At 53.2% G+C, this 15402-nt stretch overlaps 1 protein-coding gene across 6 annotated transcripts in view; it reads right to left on the bottom strand.

The window, feature by feature from the left end:
- The window catches only part of SHC1 (SHC adaptor protein 1), a 54265-nt gene that overhangs the window by 27044 nt on the left and 11819 nt on the right, over positions 1-15402 (bottom strand). For 2 of the 6 annotated variants that reach the window (XM_054994520.1, XM_054994528.1), the window contains exons 2-3: positions 10096-10158; positions 3017-3178 (exon numbers count right to left, since the gene is read on the bottom strand). In XM_054994520.1, the coding sequence (XP_054850495.1) occupies positions 3017-3178; positions 10096-10107 (174 nt within the window). In that variant the 5' untranslated portion in view covers positions 10108-10158. Of the gene's footprint in view, positions 1-3016; positions 4078-10095; positions 10159-14974; positions 15007-15104; positions 15130-15402 lie in introns of those variants that run through there. The other 4 variants (XM_054994513.1, XM_054994524.1, XM_054994532.1 and 1 more) reach the window with 4 other exon arrangements.

Here is a 15402-nt window from a genome sequence, read left to right as displayed (position 1 = left end):
ATGGAAGTCCGACTCCAGGTCCTGCCCTCCTCCACTGGCTTCCTTGGTTGGCTGCAACCAACACCTAGACGGCAGGACTCAGGGACGGAGCGTCTGCTTTGCATTCAGAAGGTCCCAGGTTCGATCCCCCGCCCCTCCAGTTAAAAGGACCAGGTGATAGATGATGTGAAAGACCACCCGAGCCTCTGGAAAGCGCCTGCCAGTCTGAGCAGGCAATACTGATCTTGATGGGCCGAGGGCCTGACTCATTATAAAGCAGCTTCGCGTGTCAGATGTTCTTGGAAGATGGCAGAGCCTGGAGCGCTGACAGGAAGGCGCCCCTCCCTCTCCCCCGTGCCCCATCCGTGCAATGCCAGGCGATCGTCAAGGGCTCCCCCTGTTCACCCCAGTTCTTCGTAAGGGAAAAAAAATGAACAGCGATGGCGTCCGGTTTAGAAACCCTGCATCGATGCACAGAGACTCTGGTCAATCAACTGCAAGGGCGATGCATTCTGCACATGGTCAGAGGCATTCATCTTTCCCTCCCCTCCTTCTACATGCAAACGGCTTAAGAACCACCCAGTTAAATCAGACTGATGTCCCATCGAGGTCCTGGCTGTGGCCAACCCAGATCCCACTTGGAAGCCTGCCGGCAGAGCAGGGGGAGGGGGGCTGGCACTCAGACATGCAGGGGGAAACTCGGGGGGTCCCTTTGGTTACCAGAAGCTAATAACTACTGACAGGCACCCCCCCACCTATCCTTCAGGAACTTCAAAGCCTCTTAAGGAAGGGGCTGTCACCATATGTTCTGGAGCTAAGCCCCGGCTTAACACGAGGCTCGTGGCAAATGCCTCCGGGCGCCCTGGCAGAATGGCTTCCTGCTGCCCTGTTTTGTGCTCTGGGCCACCTCAAGATGTGCCTCCGCTTACCAGCCCAGCTTCTCTCCTTTCCAATCAGCAATGCAGAATCATTGTCTATTAAGTTAGCTGCCACAGCAGCCGAGTAGAGAAATTGTGTGTGTGTGTGTTTGTGTGTGTGTGTGTTGAGGGGAGGGAGACTCCTACCCTCGGACCCAAGATTTGAGCACCAGCCCCACCCCCTCAGAAGCGAAAGATCTCTGGCTTGTCCGAAGCAAGAACGGGGCCACGACTTATGCGCTTAGCTGAGCACCTGATGACCGGGACCCCTTCCTTGTCACCTCACATCTTCACAGCCCAGTGCTCCTGGCCCGCAGCAATCACAATTTGTGTGCGTGGAGGGGCTTGCTGGAAGTGTGCCATGCCCCGAGGGATGGATGCCTGTCAAAAGTAATCATGTGGCTGAACAGAAGACTGGGGACAGACGCTTGCTGCTTCGGCTTGCATGGATGCCCTTCCTTTGCCAAGCCCTACGACTGGGCAGGGAGCATCGTTCCACCCTGCGCCATAAGAAACCCCAGCTCGTTCCTGCCTCCCGATTTGGGCACAGCTGCCCAAATACTGCTGTGGGAACCATCTGGGCAGAAAAGCGGCACAGAAGTATCGTAACAGAGCAAATCGGTGGAGAGGGGCGTGCCAAGCTTCTGTGGAAATCATGTGTGCCGCTCGATGTGGAAATTCCTTCCTCTGAACCAGGCTGTGGTTGGAAAGTGGCAACGGAAAGACACGCTGCACGTCCTCAGAAGCACTAAATGCGACACCACGGATTCTAGAGACTGAACTCAGGCAGTCTACATCTATCTTGAGGCTTGGGATGGACTTACAACTAAGCTCCCGGAGAGCCAGTTTGGTGTAGTGGTTAAGAGCGCGGGACTCTAATCTAGAGAACCGGGTTTGATTCCCCACTCCTCCGCTTGAAGGCAGCTGGGTGACCTTGGGTCAGTCACAGCTCTCTCAGAGCTCTCTCAGCCCCACCCACCTCAAAGGGTGTTTTGTTGTGGGGATAATAATGACTACTTTGTAAACCGCTCTGAGTGGGTGTTAAGTCATCCTGAAGGGCGATATATAAATTGAATGTTGTTGTTATTATTATTATTCAATTCAGATGTCCAAAGAGAGCTGGAAAATCCATTCTTGGGGAGGGAGGTGACAAAGAGAGAAAAGCCACTCAGGGAAGAAACCCCACGAAACCTATTTGGCAAGTGCCTGGAGAAGGAGCATTTGTTCAATGCAGCTTAAGGGGTGCTCGGATTGGGTGCCCCAACACAAGGGGACCCCCGTCAGGGCAATCACCAATCGGGCTCGGATTCCAGGTGCCTAATTCATGCATTAGGCAGCAGGGCTGGAAAGGATGGTGAAAATCCGGTCCTGTATACCGTGGGAAAGGTGCCTCCGAACCAAGGGCTGCCTCCGGGGGAACTCTCTCACAACTGGGGTGCTAAAGAAAGCTTACTTTCTAGGACTGGGACAGTTGGGTGCTCAGGCTTTGCCCCGCTGCGGGTGCTTGCTTGTGAGGAAGGCACATCACCTTGGAATGGAGGTACAGCCCAGAGGGGCTATTATGCCCTCCATGGCTCCCGGATCACTCTGGGAGGGAACCTGCCACCGTGCGGGGCTGGAGCACTTTCCCAGACATGTGTCCCTTCTCCAAACTGTCTTTAAGTAGGTGCCCAGAAATTTGAACCGTACAGAGTTCCTAATAACCCAGCCTGGTTCTGATGAGTTCCAAACATCCCCCTACGGCTGCGATTTCTGCCACGGTAGGGCGGGTGGACAACAGGCTCGGAGCTGCTCAGGGCTGGGCTGGCTCAGAAGGCAGACAAAGCTACTTTCCTCTGCTACGCTTTCAGGGTTAGGAGCCAGAAACGCTGGTGCCAAATCTGACATCTCCGGCATCGCACCACTCGGTCCCCCAGAGGCAAGAGGTGTGTATGGAGGACCTAAAGGCATCGAGGCTTCTAGGAGGGCTGGGGAAAAGGGCCCATCCTCCGTCTTTTCTCCCTTCCTGTCACTCGAGTGGCTGAGCAGCACGAACCACCTGTTGCAATCCTTAAACTAGTTCCCTCTCTTTATCCCTCCCCCGCCCCCCCAGCCCAGCTCTTCCCTTCCCGCTCACTCACCCGGACGAGGTAGGAGACTCCAGGGCCCATCACTTTGTCATCTGGGTGCAGCCAGCCCCGGCTGGGCTTGTTGACGAAGCTGCCGTGCCGGGTCCATTCGTCGCCGCCCAACTGGCCGCCTTCCACCCGCATCTTCTTGCCGCAGCCCAGCTTGTTCATATCCTGGGAACAGACAGGGACAGCCCCCGCTGAGTCGGGGCTGGGGGGGACGGCGGGAGGCTCCCCGGTGCTGCCTGCCTCTTTGGAGAAGGCCCGGAGGTTGAGGAGGGTGGCGGGGTTGGAGAGCTTCAAGTTGGCCATTTTGGGGAAAAAGGAGCATAGGGTGGTAGGGCTGTCCTCCGATTCCGACGACAGCTCGCCCAGGGGAAGCATGGGGCTGAGGGAGGAGGAGGACAAGGAGCTGGGGAGAGACGGGGCGGCCACCAGGGGCTCCGAAGGGGAGTCCCCCTCCGCTGCCACGGACCCCTCTTCAAGGGAGGAGAGGGAGTCGTTACGCAGGTGGTTGTATTTGCTCTTCTGCAGCAGATCCATCCTGGAAGCAGACTGGGAGAAGGGGCAGGGAGGAGAGGAGAAGCGATTCCCGAAGCCCCTCTGCAAAATGCTGCTTGCAGCGAGCTCAGGAGTCCGAGGCCGCCACCAGGAAAGTCAAAACTACTGAGCCAGACCAGATGCCACGCTGGTTGCTGGCTGTCATCGCTGCCGGGAACAGAGATCTCAAAGAACAGGTCACAAACAACAGACAGGGGGGGGCAGAAGTCTCAGCCGACGGCTGCAGGCGTGTCCCTGCAAACTGCCCTGGCACTATGGGCAACTGGCTGTGCTCGGTCCAGAGGTCACCCTCTTCCACACCAGACTGCCAAGATGAGCAGTGACCCTTCCAGAAAAGGCAGAGATGGAGAAGGAGAGGCTGCTGGCTGGTTCCGGAGGAGACAAGAAAGGAAGTGTGGCTACTTTGGAAAACCATCAAGGACAGTCCAAGAGGAACGCCTTCCACCTGCCGGAGAGAGGTCCCCCTCCCCAATTCAATCTCCTCTGCCCACCAGATGGCTGTGCTCTGGGGTTCCACGGTGGTGCTAAGCCCCAGAGGCACCCGTCTCTCCGGAGAGACTCATCCTGCCTCTGCCGATCGGGGAGAAAAAAAAGGGCAACGAATGTTAAGAAGGAAAAAACGCCCCCGTGAAGACAAGGAGGCCACAGAGCGCCTTCCAGACTAGCCCTGCTCGGCAGGAACCACGGTGGGGGCAGCGGGGCCTGCCGGCTGCCAGGAAAGCTAACAAGGTTCCTCTGTAGTCGTGGAGGCCCACGTGTCAAACGGTGGGCAGGCGCCGGCCGCTCAGAGAGGGCTTCTCCGAGGGGGGCTGGCGGCTGCCGAAGATGCAGGAAGGTGGCTTGGCTGGAGCACTGGGGACATCCAGGGATGCTCGGAGCGACTCTCCTTTCCAGAAGAGGCTGCTTGCGAAGGCACGGCGCTGGCTGGCTGGCTCCCTCCCCGGCTGCTGCAGCTGCCTCTTCCCCTCCACGCAGGGAGCCACTGCTAATTGCTACCGCTTCCTGCATGCAATCTTTCAGCCTCTAAGTGACTGTGGCTGGGTGGGGGGAAGACAGCGAGAAGCCAAGCCCCCGCCTTGCTACCGATGGAAGGGCACTGCTGACTCACACACAGATACAAGCCTGCCCAGCTCTCTTGCCCTTCTGTGTGTAAAAGAGAAGTGTAGAAGGTGTGTGTGTGGGGGGGAGGATTGTGAGGTTGCTCAGATCCGAAAGGGGGGGGTCTGGGGGGGTCCAGTTATCTCTACAGCGCATCAGAAGCCAAAGTCAGTGGATGTACATGGAGGGAAGCAGAGGGTTTGGCCAGCTCCAAAGGGGAGCCAAAATCTGCCCCCCCTTGCAATGCAGAGGCAAAATGGCGGGGGGGGGGCAGTGTTTCCCATTACAACAACTGAGGTGGCTGCCACTCAAGACCCTAACCCTATCCCACTAGTTTCTTTCAATTCCACTCTACTATCTCCAAACCCTGCCTACAGTGACACCAATTATTCACCACTCTTGGAAATCTTGTTGGCCTTTAAAGTGCTCCTGAACTCGAGTCTTCTACTGCAGAACACAAAAAAATCACCGTTTTGGAATACCTGCAGGACGCCGCCTCTTTCCCCCTCTTCAAAAAACCCCTTTCTCCAAAAGCCTAGGGCGCAAGCCCTCACTCCTTCATCCCTCCATGGAGCGAACCAAGCTTTCCATTCAAATAATTCAGCGACAATCCCACAACAGGTCCGCCACAGCTGGGCGTACTGCACAACTCCAACTTGTGCCACGGAAACACGGAATTTAGCATCTGGTAAAGCTAACTTCCTGAGACTCTCACTTTAAAACCAAACAAAACTCAAGTTTCCAGTCCTTACGGCTGCAAGTATACTGGTGGTGCTAGGTTAAAAATCATAAAAGCCAAGGAGCTGGGGAGCTAAACTGTTCCTCTGGCAGCAAGGAACGCTTCCTCATCCTTCCAGTCGTATGTTATAGCCAAATTAAATCAAGCAGATTTAATAATTTACCCAGAGCGCAGAAGATGGGATACCTTGGTACAAAACAGCAGCTTTTGATGTGCAGCTAGCCAAGGTCGGCTCTTTGGACTCCAAAACGCCCCCTTTCTTTCCCCGTGCCTCCCACCCAGAACAAGGGAACTTCCTTTTTTGCAGTCTGCTTGCAACAGGCACTTGACCTCACAATTCACACAGCGCCACCTTTGGCTCATGCCAGGGTGGGGCTGGAGCACCACAATTTGATGGGGGTGCAGCGCACCACTTCAAAACCAGGTCATTTATGCTGTCCCAAGACGGAAACAAAAGGAAATCAGCAACGCTAAACCTCCTGCTCTGCCCAGCCTTTGGATCTGGTATTATGATCGGTCTCTGGGAAGATAAAAATTAGGAAATCGGGCAGAGCGGATCTCCCAACCTGCTGCGCCGAGCGACAGGGCCGAACGACGAAAACTAGGGACCATTTTTCGCGGCCTTGGCCGGCGGCCACAGGCCAAACCTGCAAATGGTTTCCTGAGCGGTAGTCATCCGCCCAGAAAAAAGGGCAGAGTTTAAACGGCCTACACCTTCCGCTGAGGAAGAGGGAGGTGTGGGCTGGACAATGCCATTGCCCTGGAAGCCAAAAGACTGAATGGGTATTATTAAGGGGTTGCGTGCTGAAGGTTAATACTGCTCTTGCCAACGGACGCTTGACTTCCCAGACCTAACTGAAGCAAAGCAGGATGCTGGAGCGGAGGGGACAGGAAGTCTTGCTCCATGGGGATCCAGCTTCCATTCCTCAGGGGGCCTGTGAAAGAGCAAAGCATACAGATGGCCCTTCCTCTGCTCCCTCTTTTTTCAGCTGCTTGGCTCTTTTAGGTGGTTTATGCTTTGGGGATAAAGGTCAGGTGTTTTCTCCTTCTGGGGGCTCCTTCTGGGACACACCCCAGCCCTGGGGCCCCCCAGGCCTCACATTTCCCCCAGTTTCTGAAGCCTCTCCCTCCAGTACAGCCTCCCTTGCACACCTCTTTTCGGGCACACAAATGACCGCTTTCTCCGTAAAGCCTGCGTCCTAAGACATTTAGCTGAGGCCCTTGCTTTGGAAAACTGGAGCTGGGGTCTTTCTTGCTGTGGCACCCCAGCTCCAAACACCTTCCCCAAACTTGACTGCCAGACAGCCACATTGTTTCATTTTCATGTTTTTATTACATTTTAGTTTGCAAGATGCCTTGAGCAGGTTCTCCAGAGTGGTGGCATGGAAGCATTCTAAATAAATACATTTTAAGGCACTTTCAACAGTTAAAACCTGTGCGATACCCAAAGCTCTTGCTTTTCAGCTTTAAAGTACATAGGCTGTCCCACTCACAAGAACTACAACTGTCCTGCAAGGCAGGCCGTGTTACCCATTCAAATGCACGAGTACCTCAGGCTCACATGGCATTTTGCCGATCACCAGTTAGGGTAACAGTGAGATTTGGACTGGGGCTTGCAGATCATTTTTCCTTTCAGCTGTTGTGCTAATATCCCCTCCTGTTGTTGGCAAGCCAGTTGCCTACACAGGCCCTGCTGGACCTCCCATGTTTGAAAAATCAAAAGTATACACAACTCATACCACCAATGTCAGAAAGGGATCGTTGGTGACAGAAAGCATTTCTTGATGTAGGAGAGCCAGTTTGGTGAAGTGGTTAAGAGTGGCTGGACTCTAATCTGGAGAGCTGGGTTTGATTCTCTACTCCTCCGCTTGAAGCCAGCTGGGTGACCTTGGGTCAGTCACAGCTCTCTCAGAGCTCTCTCAGCCCCACCCACTTCACAGGGTGATTGTCATGGGGATAATAATAACAAACTTTGTAAACCGCTCTGAGTGGGTGTTAAGTTGTCCTGGAGGGCAGTATATAAATCGAAATTATTATAAACAAAAGTCTATACATATTAGGTCATGCAACTAACACGTCGAAGGCAACTTGACGGCACATAACACACACACACATACACACACACAACTAGAAGAGGGGTAGGTCCATTAGACAGTCTGTTTCAGCAAATCTAAAGAGAATCTTCCGTGGCTCCTTACATTTTTTAAATTGCGGGCACAAGCTATTTGTGGACCGAGATCCCACTACATGCGTCACGATAAACTCGCTAGCCTTTTATTATTCCTGTTGCTACTCTGTGGACAGGTAAAGTCCAGGACACCGCCCCCCAAAGTTCACTGCTGCTTCAGCACCTGGTTTCTTTAGTGGTAGAAACCCTTGGTGCCGATTGGCTGAACTGCCCTGATGTCATAGAGAGGCCAGGCCAGGCAGCAGGATCTCTGCTTTTGGATTGGTAGAGATGCTAACGAAGGTACAGATTTCTCCGCAAGCCACCTCTCAGCTTTCCTTACTCACAGCCATCCCTTGATATCTTATGTACCAGCCGCATTCAACTGCTGCTTTTGGGTGCTGAAGGAGGCGATTTTTAAATTATGCAATCTTCTGCTAATCGTTGTGCGTGCTCGTCACTGGTGCAGGAAAGTGTCTAAAATGAAGGGGAGGGTGTCAAGAGAAGGAGGGAAACCAAAAAAACCCCAGGAGTCTCAGAAAGCGAGAAGCAGGCATCCAGGGAGAAAACGCTAAAACGATCCCAAGGAAACTAGGAAAGAGAGTTGGAAAAGGAACCCAGAAAAAGGAAGCGACGGGGCTGGAGGAAAGTTGGGTAAATGCGAAGGGCTGCAGCTACGAAGCAAGTTGGAAGTCACATATTTAATTCTGAAATCACTCGCCGAGACTCCGGCTGCAGGATTCTAGTCCTCCGTGACTTCACGCGTCTGAGCATTTTTGGGGTCTGAGGCTGAGCAGCAGTGCGCATGTGTGGCCACAAGGTGGGGCGGTGGTGCAGCGACAGGAACAAGGAACACCCACAGCGGAAGCCGTAAACGGGAACTGCCGCTCACTGCGAGGCAACCCTGCCCCTCTTTGCAAGTTTTGATTTTTAGCAAGGGGGGGGGGTGTTCATTAAAGGAGGATATATTTATTCTCCAGTGACGTGAAGCCATCAGAAGAAGGCTCCCCCTTGCTCTGCGAGAAAGGCAGGCGCTAAAAGAGTAAATAAATAATAAGCCAGGAGCGTGCTCTTGCCCTGCTGGAAGAAAGCGGCATTAATGCTGCCAACTTTTTGTCCCTGGCAAGGCTCCTGTACCTTTTAAACTGCTCTCTGGCTGGAGGAAATCCAACAGGGAAACTTCTTGGCGTGGAGGGACAACAACGCGAAAAGCCTGACCTGCTGAAAAATCTGCCTCTTAATGCTGCTGTCAAGAGGCGCTGGAGGAAGCTGGCGGAACTAAAAATATCTGAGCACCGTTGCTGGACGAAGCCAGAGGCCCACCTCCTCCCCCATCCTGTTTCCCTGCTGGATACTGCCGAAGCAGGTCATGAAAGCGACGGCTCCCCCTCCCCGCAATACTACTGTGTCAACCAGCCACCCGTATGTAAAGGCAGACTGCCTCTAACTGTGGAAGGTGCCATTTAGTTCTCGCTGTTCGCACCTCCATGCGTTTCTCTTGGCCCCTTTCAAAGCTACGTCCTGTCTCGAGGAGTTCCACAAGTTGATGTGGGTGATTCGGTTCTGGTTTTATGATCCCCCCCCAGGTTTATGGAGTGTTAGTATTTTTATTGGGCCCGATTCCATGGATCAATTCTACTGGCCTAGACTATTTTTTCTTTTGCTCTAGGGGCCAGACCCCAAATCTAGTTGCCTGACTCGTTTTTAGCCTTCAGAATTTTGTATTTGAATGTCTGTAGTTTCTAATTATTGTTACAACAAAACCTTAAGCACAGTTCCTTGTAATTTTATTCACGCTCCGTGATAAAAGCATTGGGGTATAAAGCATTAGGAAGACGCCACGGCTTAGGGCTAGAGCATCTGCTTGGCGTGTGGAAGGTCCTAGGTTTGATCCCCCAGCATCCCACCGGTCTACTTACCCCCCACCCTCCAAAAATATTGTACAGTGGCTGCTGTAAGCTGAGTTCGTAGTCATGGGGGATTGGGGGCGGGTTGGGTGGAGAACGTTGCCAGCTGGGATCTTGAGGAACCACTTGGGGAAGGGAAACACACATTCCCCAGGAAATTATGCAACACTCCCCCCCCCCCACTCCCCGTTGCCGCCAAGTTATGGCCCAGAGCAGAGACACAGCCAGCTTTTTCACTAGGAGAGAAAAGGCGAAAGGGTGCGTTTGGCGAAGCCCCTGAAAGAAGTCTTTGGGAAAATCAAAGCAAGCCAGGACTCTTCGATCAGCAACTTGTCTCCCTGAGGGAAGGGGGATCGGAAATCTTGTCCCATCCATCTCTCGGACCAAGTTTGGGGCGACAAACAATCCCCCTTCGCACACGTATTGCCTCGGGGCTGTAACCAGAGGAGGAAGACCAGCCGGAAGGCCTCAACAGGCCCTGACTCCCAAGCTCAGCTGTTCCCGCAGGAGAGGAGAGCAGCGCTGCAGAAAAGAGGAGGGGAGGAAGGAAGGGCTGACCCGCCACCGCCACTTGCTGGCCCACCACCACACCCGGAAAGGAGAGGCAAGCCGCCCTTACCGTGTATTCCATCACTGGCAATGTGGACCGCCGGTGGACAGTCCCTCTTCTCGGCAGCCAAACCTGTGGTTTAGTGACAAAGAGGGAATTAGCAGGTCTGGCCAAGCCCTTGGCATGGTGGGGAAAGGGCCAGGGCAGAAAACGGGGGAGACGGATCCCATAGATCAAAAAGGAAGCAAAAGGTTTCCTTTTCAAGTCCAGGGAGGCAGGCGGGTGAAGAGGTTTGAGGTCAGGAGAGGGACATGTTGCCTGCTCAAAGCTGGCCGCAAACCTCTTTGCGTGAACTCGTGAGAAAGAGCTGGAACTGCACGTGAGCCACTGTTGCTCAAAAGCCCAGCTCTGGGTGCAGAACTCAGATTTTTGAAAACATCCGCTTTCGTTTCAAAACAAACCAATCCAAGCTTCTAGCCCTCATGAAAGTAGGGACATGCTTGAATGTATGTAGGCAAGACAAGCTGAAATCTCAGAAGCCAAAAAAGAGATTTCATGGCCCACCTCCCAGTTCAGAGTAACACAGGCCTGTAGATATTCCAAGCATCCTATTTCCGGGAACAGAAAGACACTGTCCTGATTTACCCAGGAGAGTCTGTATTTTGTCAAGGGGAGGCAGGAACCACCTTGTTAAATAGTCCCTTTTGCACCATCTCCAGATGTTAAACCTATGAAGGATGGGTGGAGATTCATCTTGTGCACATCCAGGTCAAGGCATGCACACGAACACTAAGGCACCAGGAAGTTCATAGCTTGTGATCGGACACTGTGTAGCTGCTGAAGCACACTGCAATCCGAACGACAACAGAAAACGATTCTGTTTTCCTGTTATCACTTAAACAACAGCGAACAACAACCGCACACTCTCTTGGTTTTGAAATCAAAGGGTGAGAGGCAGAGAGAATCCCTACTCAGCATACAAAGAACTAAAACTTCAGCCACATTTAATCTGGGGTTGGGTGGGTGACACACTTTAGCGGTATGAATATTGGGGCCCACAAGTGTGCCCTCCCTTTTTGTCCGTGAAAGGTCAGATCAGGTGAAGGCTCCTTGGCCTGGAGGAAGGGACCGCCATTACTCGAAGATATTTGCAGAATCCAACCCTACGGCGCCCAAGAATGCACAAATTTAGCACTGGTATTTAAGGTATCCAGAGGCGTGCTCCTAAGCATTAGACTCCGACTTTTCAGATGCTGAAGTGCGTCGTCCCCCTCCCGCATCCCCCCAGCCACGGCCTAATGTATCACTCAGTCCGGCCAGAGTCTCTCCGTTTTCCCATTCCAGGGGAACAATTTCGAGCCGGACAACCCAAGAAAAGCAAGCCAAACAAACAAGACTAGAAATTCCTGGTGCCTCATCTGCAGCCACCCCCCACCAGCCTGTGTCTGCAAAGGGCTGGGAGAGATTAGCCCAGGAGACAGGGAGATAAAGGCAGTTTGCTCAGAGGAACAGGAGCCAACTGTCCCCCCCCTCCCACACCACCTCCATAGCCTCCCCCAGGATGGCGCTGGGTTTCCTACCCAGCAGGAAAAGGCCTGCAGAGCCAGCCTGGTAAACAAGTGGGTGATTAATGATTCTCTACTGGGCAGGCCAGAGGGAGGGAGAGCCGAAGGCAAGATGCGGGGGGGGGGGCACAGAGGCAGTGAGGCACGGCCTGTGCCTCCAAATGAGGCCCCAGGTCTGCACCACAGTCTGCGATCCAAACTTTTTGTTGAAGGGTGCTTGGCATTAGAAAACACAGTGGCTCGGGTGCCGGGCTGCTGGCTGGCCAGGGTCACGGTGGCCGCGGGTTGCAGCCCTTGAAGTTAACGTGGGAAATGCCAGGTTCAATCCAGAGCATCTCCCAAAACAAAAGGATCTCAGAAAGCATGGCTGAGAGAAACCCTCGTCTGAGATCAGAGCAGAAAAGGCTGGCCTAGGAGCGCCCAGAGCCTATGCTCATATTTGGGAGGAGAGCCACGGTTCAGCCACCCCCCGTCACTCTGGCTGCTGGGGAAGACCCCTGCGTAGGACCGTGGGGCGCTGCCACCAGCCAGACAAAGGGAGAGACGGACCAGCAGCTGGACTCCAAGCGCTTCAAAGCCCTCAACAGTTTGAAGCCGGGAGGTTTCGAGGGCCGACTCCCTCCAAGCAATCCTGCAGTCACCCATGAAAGCCCCGTGAATCACCATCAGGGCCTTTTTAACAGTGGCGCCCAGATGGCCAAAAGCCTTCCAACGCCCACAGGGTTTGTTGACTTATTTCATTTATATCCTGCCTTTCTCCCCAATGGGGACCCAAAGCAGCTTGTCTCGTTCTCCTCTCCTCCATTTATCGTCACAACAACCCTGTAAGGTAGACAGGGTATGACTGGACTGAGGTCCCCTCGCAAGCCTCCACTGCAGAATGCAGATTCAAACCTGAGCCTCCCAGATGCAGATCTGACACCCTAACCACTGTACAACACCGGGCTTGTAACGGCCTGTAACCCGGGATAACTGACTCTGACCTTCTTCCCCAGCGTTGTGACCCGTAACCCTTTCAACTGGAGACACCAAGAGTTTGAAGAGAAGATCATCTGCCTGGGGGAAGTGTAGCTGTCTCTTTTAAAAGACTGCCACAAACATAGACGTTGGAGGCTGCGTTTCACCCAGTCGGGTCCTATCGGGCCCAATACTGTTTGTCTAGAAGATGTATGTGCAGGGCCTTTTTCCTGGGAAAAGTGGTGGTGCAACTCAGGACTGCACAATGACATCACTTTGGGTCAGCTGGAACAAGGGGGGAGTTTTTTAAAGTTTAAATCACGCTCGGCGAAAATGGTCACATGGCATGGTGGCTCCGCCCCCTGCTCTCCAGACAGAGGGGAGTTTAGATTGCCCTCTGCCCGAAGGGCAATCTAAACTCCCCTCTGTCTGGAGAGCAGGGGGCGGGGCCACCATGCCATGTGACCATTTTCAAGAGGTGCCGGAACTCTGTCCCACCGTGTTCCAGCTGAAAAAAAGCCCTGTGTATGTACTGCATTCTCTGAGAGACTGGCTCTTTCTGGAGTTTTATTCTGATGAGCAGCAATATGCTAAGCCAGGGAAGAGCTTCTTCCTCAGTAGAATATTTTGAACTGAACAAGGAGGGGATTGAACCTGGGAACAGTCAAACCACATATCCCACCCACCCCGCACCTTTCTCATGCATCCAGCAGCGTGGCAGGCATGAGCACAGTACGCCCACGACTGCAATATCCCTTGTTGTACAAGGCACATCTTTTGCCCGTTGCTAGCTAGCCATCCATCCATCCGCCGCCCGTCAGCACTGTCCGCTCTGCCACAGCTCTCCAAAATACTCAAGACAGGGGCCTTTCCCGGTCCTGCTGCTTACCGGAAGTTGCACCCGGGATCTCTTCTCCCCAGTGGGGACCCAGAACGGCTCACATCTCTTCCCCTCCCCGTTTTTATCCTCACAACAACCTTATCAGATAGATCTGATTAAGTGCATGCGACTAGACCAAAGTCATCCTGTGAGCTTACAGACGCTACAAAGCGTCCTCCTGGTCCTCCTACTCAGCCCAGTTCTTGAGTTAACAGCTTCAAAGTAGGGAGCCCCCAGAACAAATCAATTAGCACAAAGTGGGGGTTGCACCAAAAAAAAAATCTTTGGACCACCCCAAATCACACAGCTCAGAAGTCCAGTGTTAACTCAAGAACTGGGCTTTGTAGGAGGACCCAGGATAGGTCCCCCTTAGAGGGCAGAGAATCCGCTGAATATGAAGGTGTATGATATGTGCTCCTACGGTCTTTATTTGGGGGTACAGAGCTTTTCAGTTTCCCCCAAGATTTGTGTTTTGCTGTGCAAATAAGGAACTAGGAACTGCGAATAAGGAACTGGGAGCCAACTTCAGTTTCGTAATCAGAGCACCAGCCGCATGCAAAAATGGTGCTTTACAGCGCAATCCTGAACAGAGTTACTTCAGTCTAAGCGCATTGACTCGAATGGGCTTAGACTGGCCTAAGTCTTACTAGGAGTGCACTGTTAGCCTCTATCAGTGAGCCAGCAATTGGTATCCATGGGTATATTGCATCTGGCCACGGAAACTCTGTGTATTACCCCCCTCCCCTTTCTGACATTCCTAGCCCCACTCCACGCAAGCCAACACAAAAAGAGCATGGCTAATAAAAGGTGTAATCCCTTTGGAGAACAGCAATGCCTCATCCAAGAACTAGTCAATGACTCCTAAATCCCACCAGCACAAATTCAGAGGCTGCCAAAGGGCGCCAAAGTTGGCACTTAGCAATCAGCCATGAGAGCCAGCATGGTCGAGTGATTCGAGTGTCGCGCTAGGATCTGGGGGACCCGGTTTGAATCCCCGTTCCGCCCTGGAAGCTTGCGGGATGACCCCAGACCTTGTTGTGAGGGTAAAACAGGAGAGAGGAGAACAACATAAGCTGCTTGGTATCCCCAACAGGGAGAAAGGTGGGGTAAATAAACTAACAGTCCCATGCACCCCAATTTTGTGTGCACGCACCGGAGGACAAGAAAACAGGGATGTTTGAAACATGCTGTCCGCCCCCCCCCCCCCCCCTGCACACAAGAGCACAGCCTCGGCAGAAACCAAACTGCGTCTCCTGAGCCAGTGGAGGGAGACGTGGCATTCTCTCCGTGACCTAGTTTCAATTCTCGGCACCTTCCCGAGGAAGGAATTCCTTCACAGACATCGGACAACCCTTGCAGAGCTTGCGTGACAGCCCGTGAAGGGGAAAGATCTCGTACACACGCTGTGGGGGACGCACAGTAAAGAGAGTGACCTACCAAGTTAGCCCCCCCCTTCATTCATGCTACACTGGCCTCCCCCTTCTAGCCCCCAAAGGAAGAAAAACAAACAGGATCAAAGCCAGGAAAAGGAGAATGGCGACCTCACCCCTCTGGAATCGTCGCTCCTCCTCTTCCTCCCTAGACGAAATAGACTAAAATATACCAAAACTACTGGCGCTTCTCTCCTCCCCCCCCATCTTCGGAGGGGCCATTCCAATTTTTTAAAGCCATGAAACCTGAGATATTCGCCATCCCCTTCTGGACAAGACCAAACAAAACTGCAGCGCAATCCACAACCCAGACATTCCTTTGTTCCCAGCGATCCCCAGGTGACCAGCGGCTGAACAGGAACTTGCAAGAACTTAGATGGGTCTCGATTTTTAAGACTTCGCTTTCTGCCCTGAAGGCTTCGCAAAGCTCAGAAGCTTTGTGGTTTGTTTCGGGGCTGAGGGAATGGTGGCACCTGCAAATAAGAAAAGGTCATGAGCCTTCTCGGGGGCAGAGCACCTGCGTGGCATGCAGAAGTGTCAGGTT

This window comes from Eublepharis macularius, chromosome 1 (assembly GCF_028583425.1).
Source record: "Eublepharis macularius isolate TG4126 chromosome 1, MPM_Emac_v1.0, whole genome shotgun sequence".
In the NCBI taxonomy this organism is placed as follows: Eukaryota; Metazoa; Chordata; class Lepidosauria; order Squamata; family Eublepharidae; genus Eublepharis; species Eublepharis macularius.
Note: the sequence above shows the minus strand (reverse complement) of the source record. Positions and strands in the feature narration are given on the sequence as shown.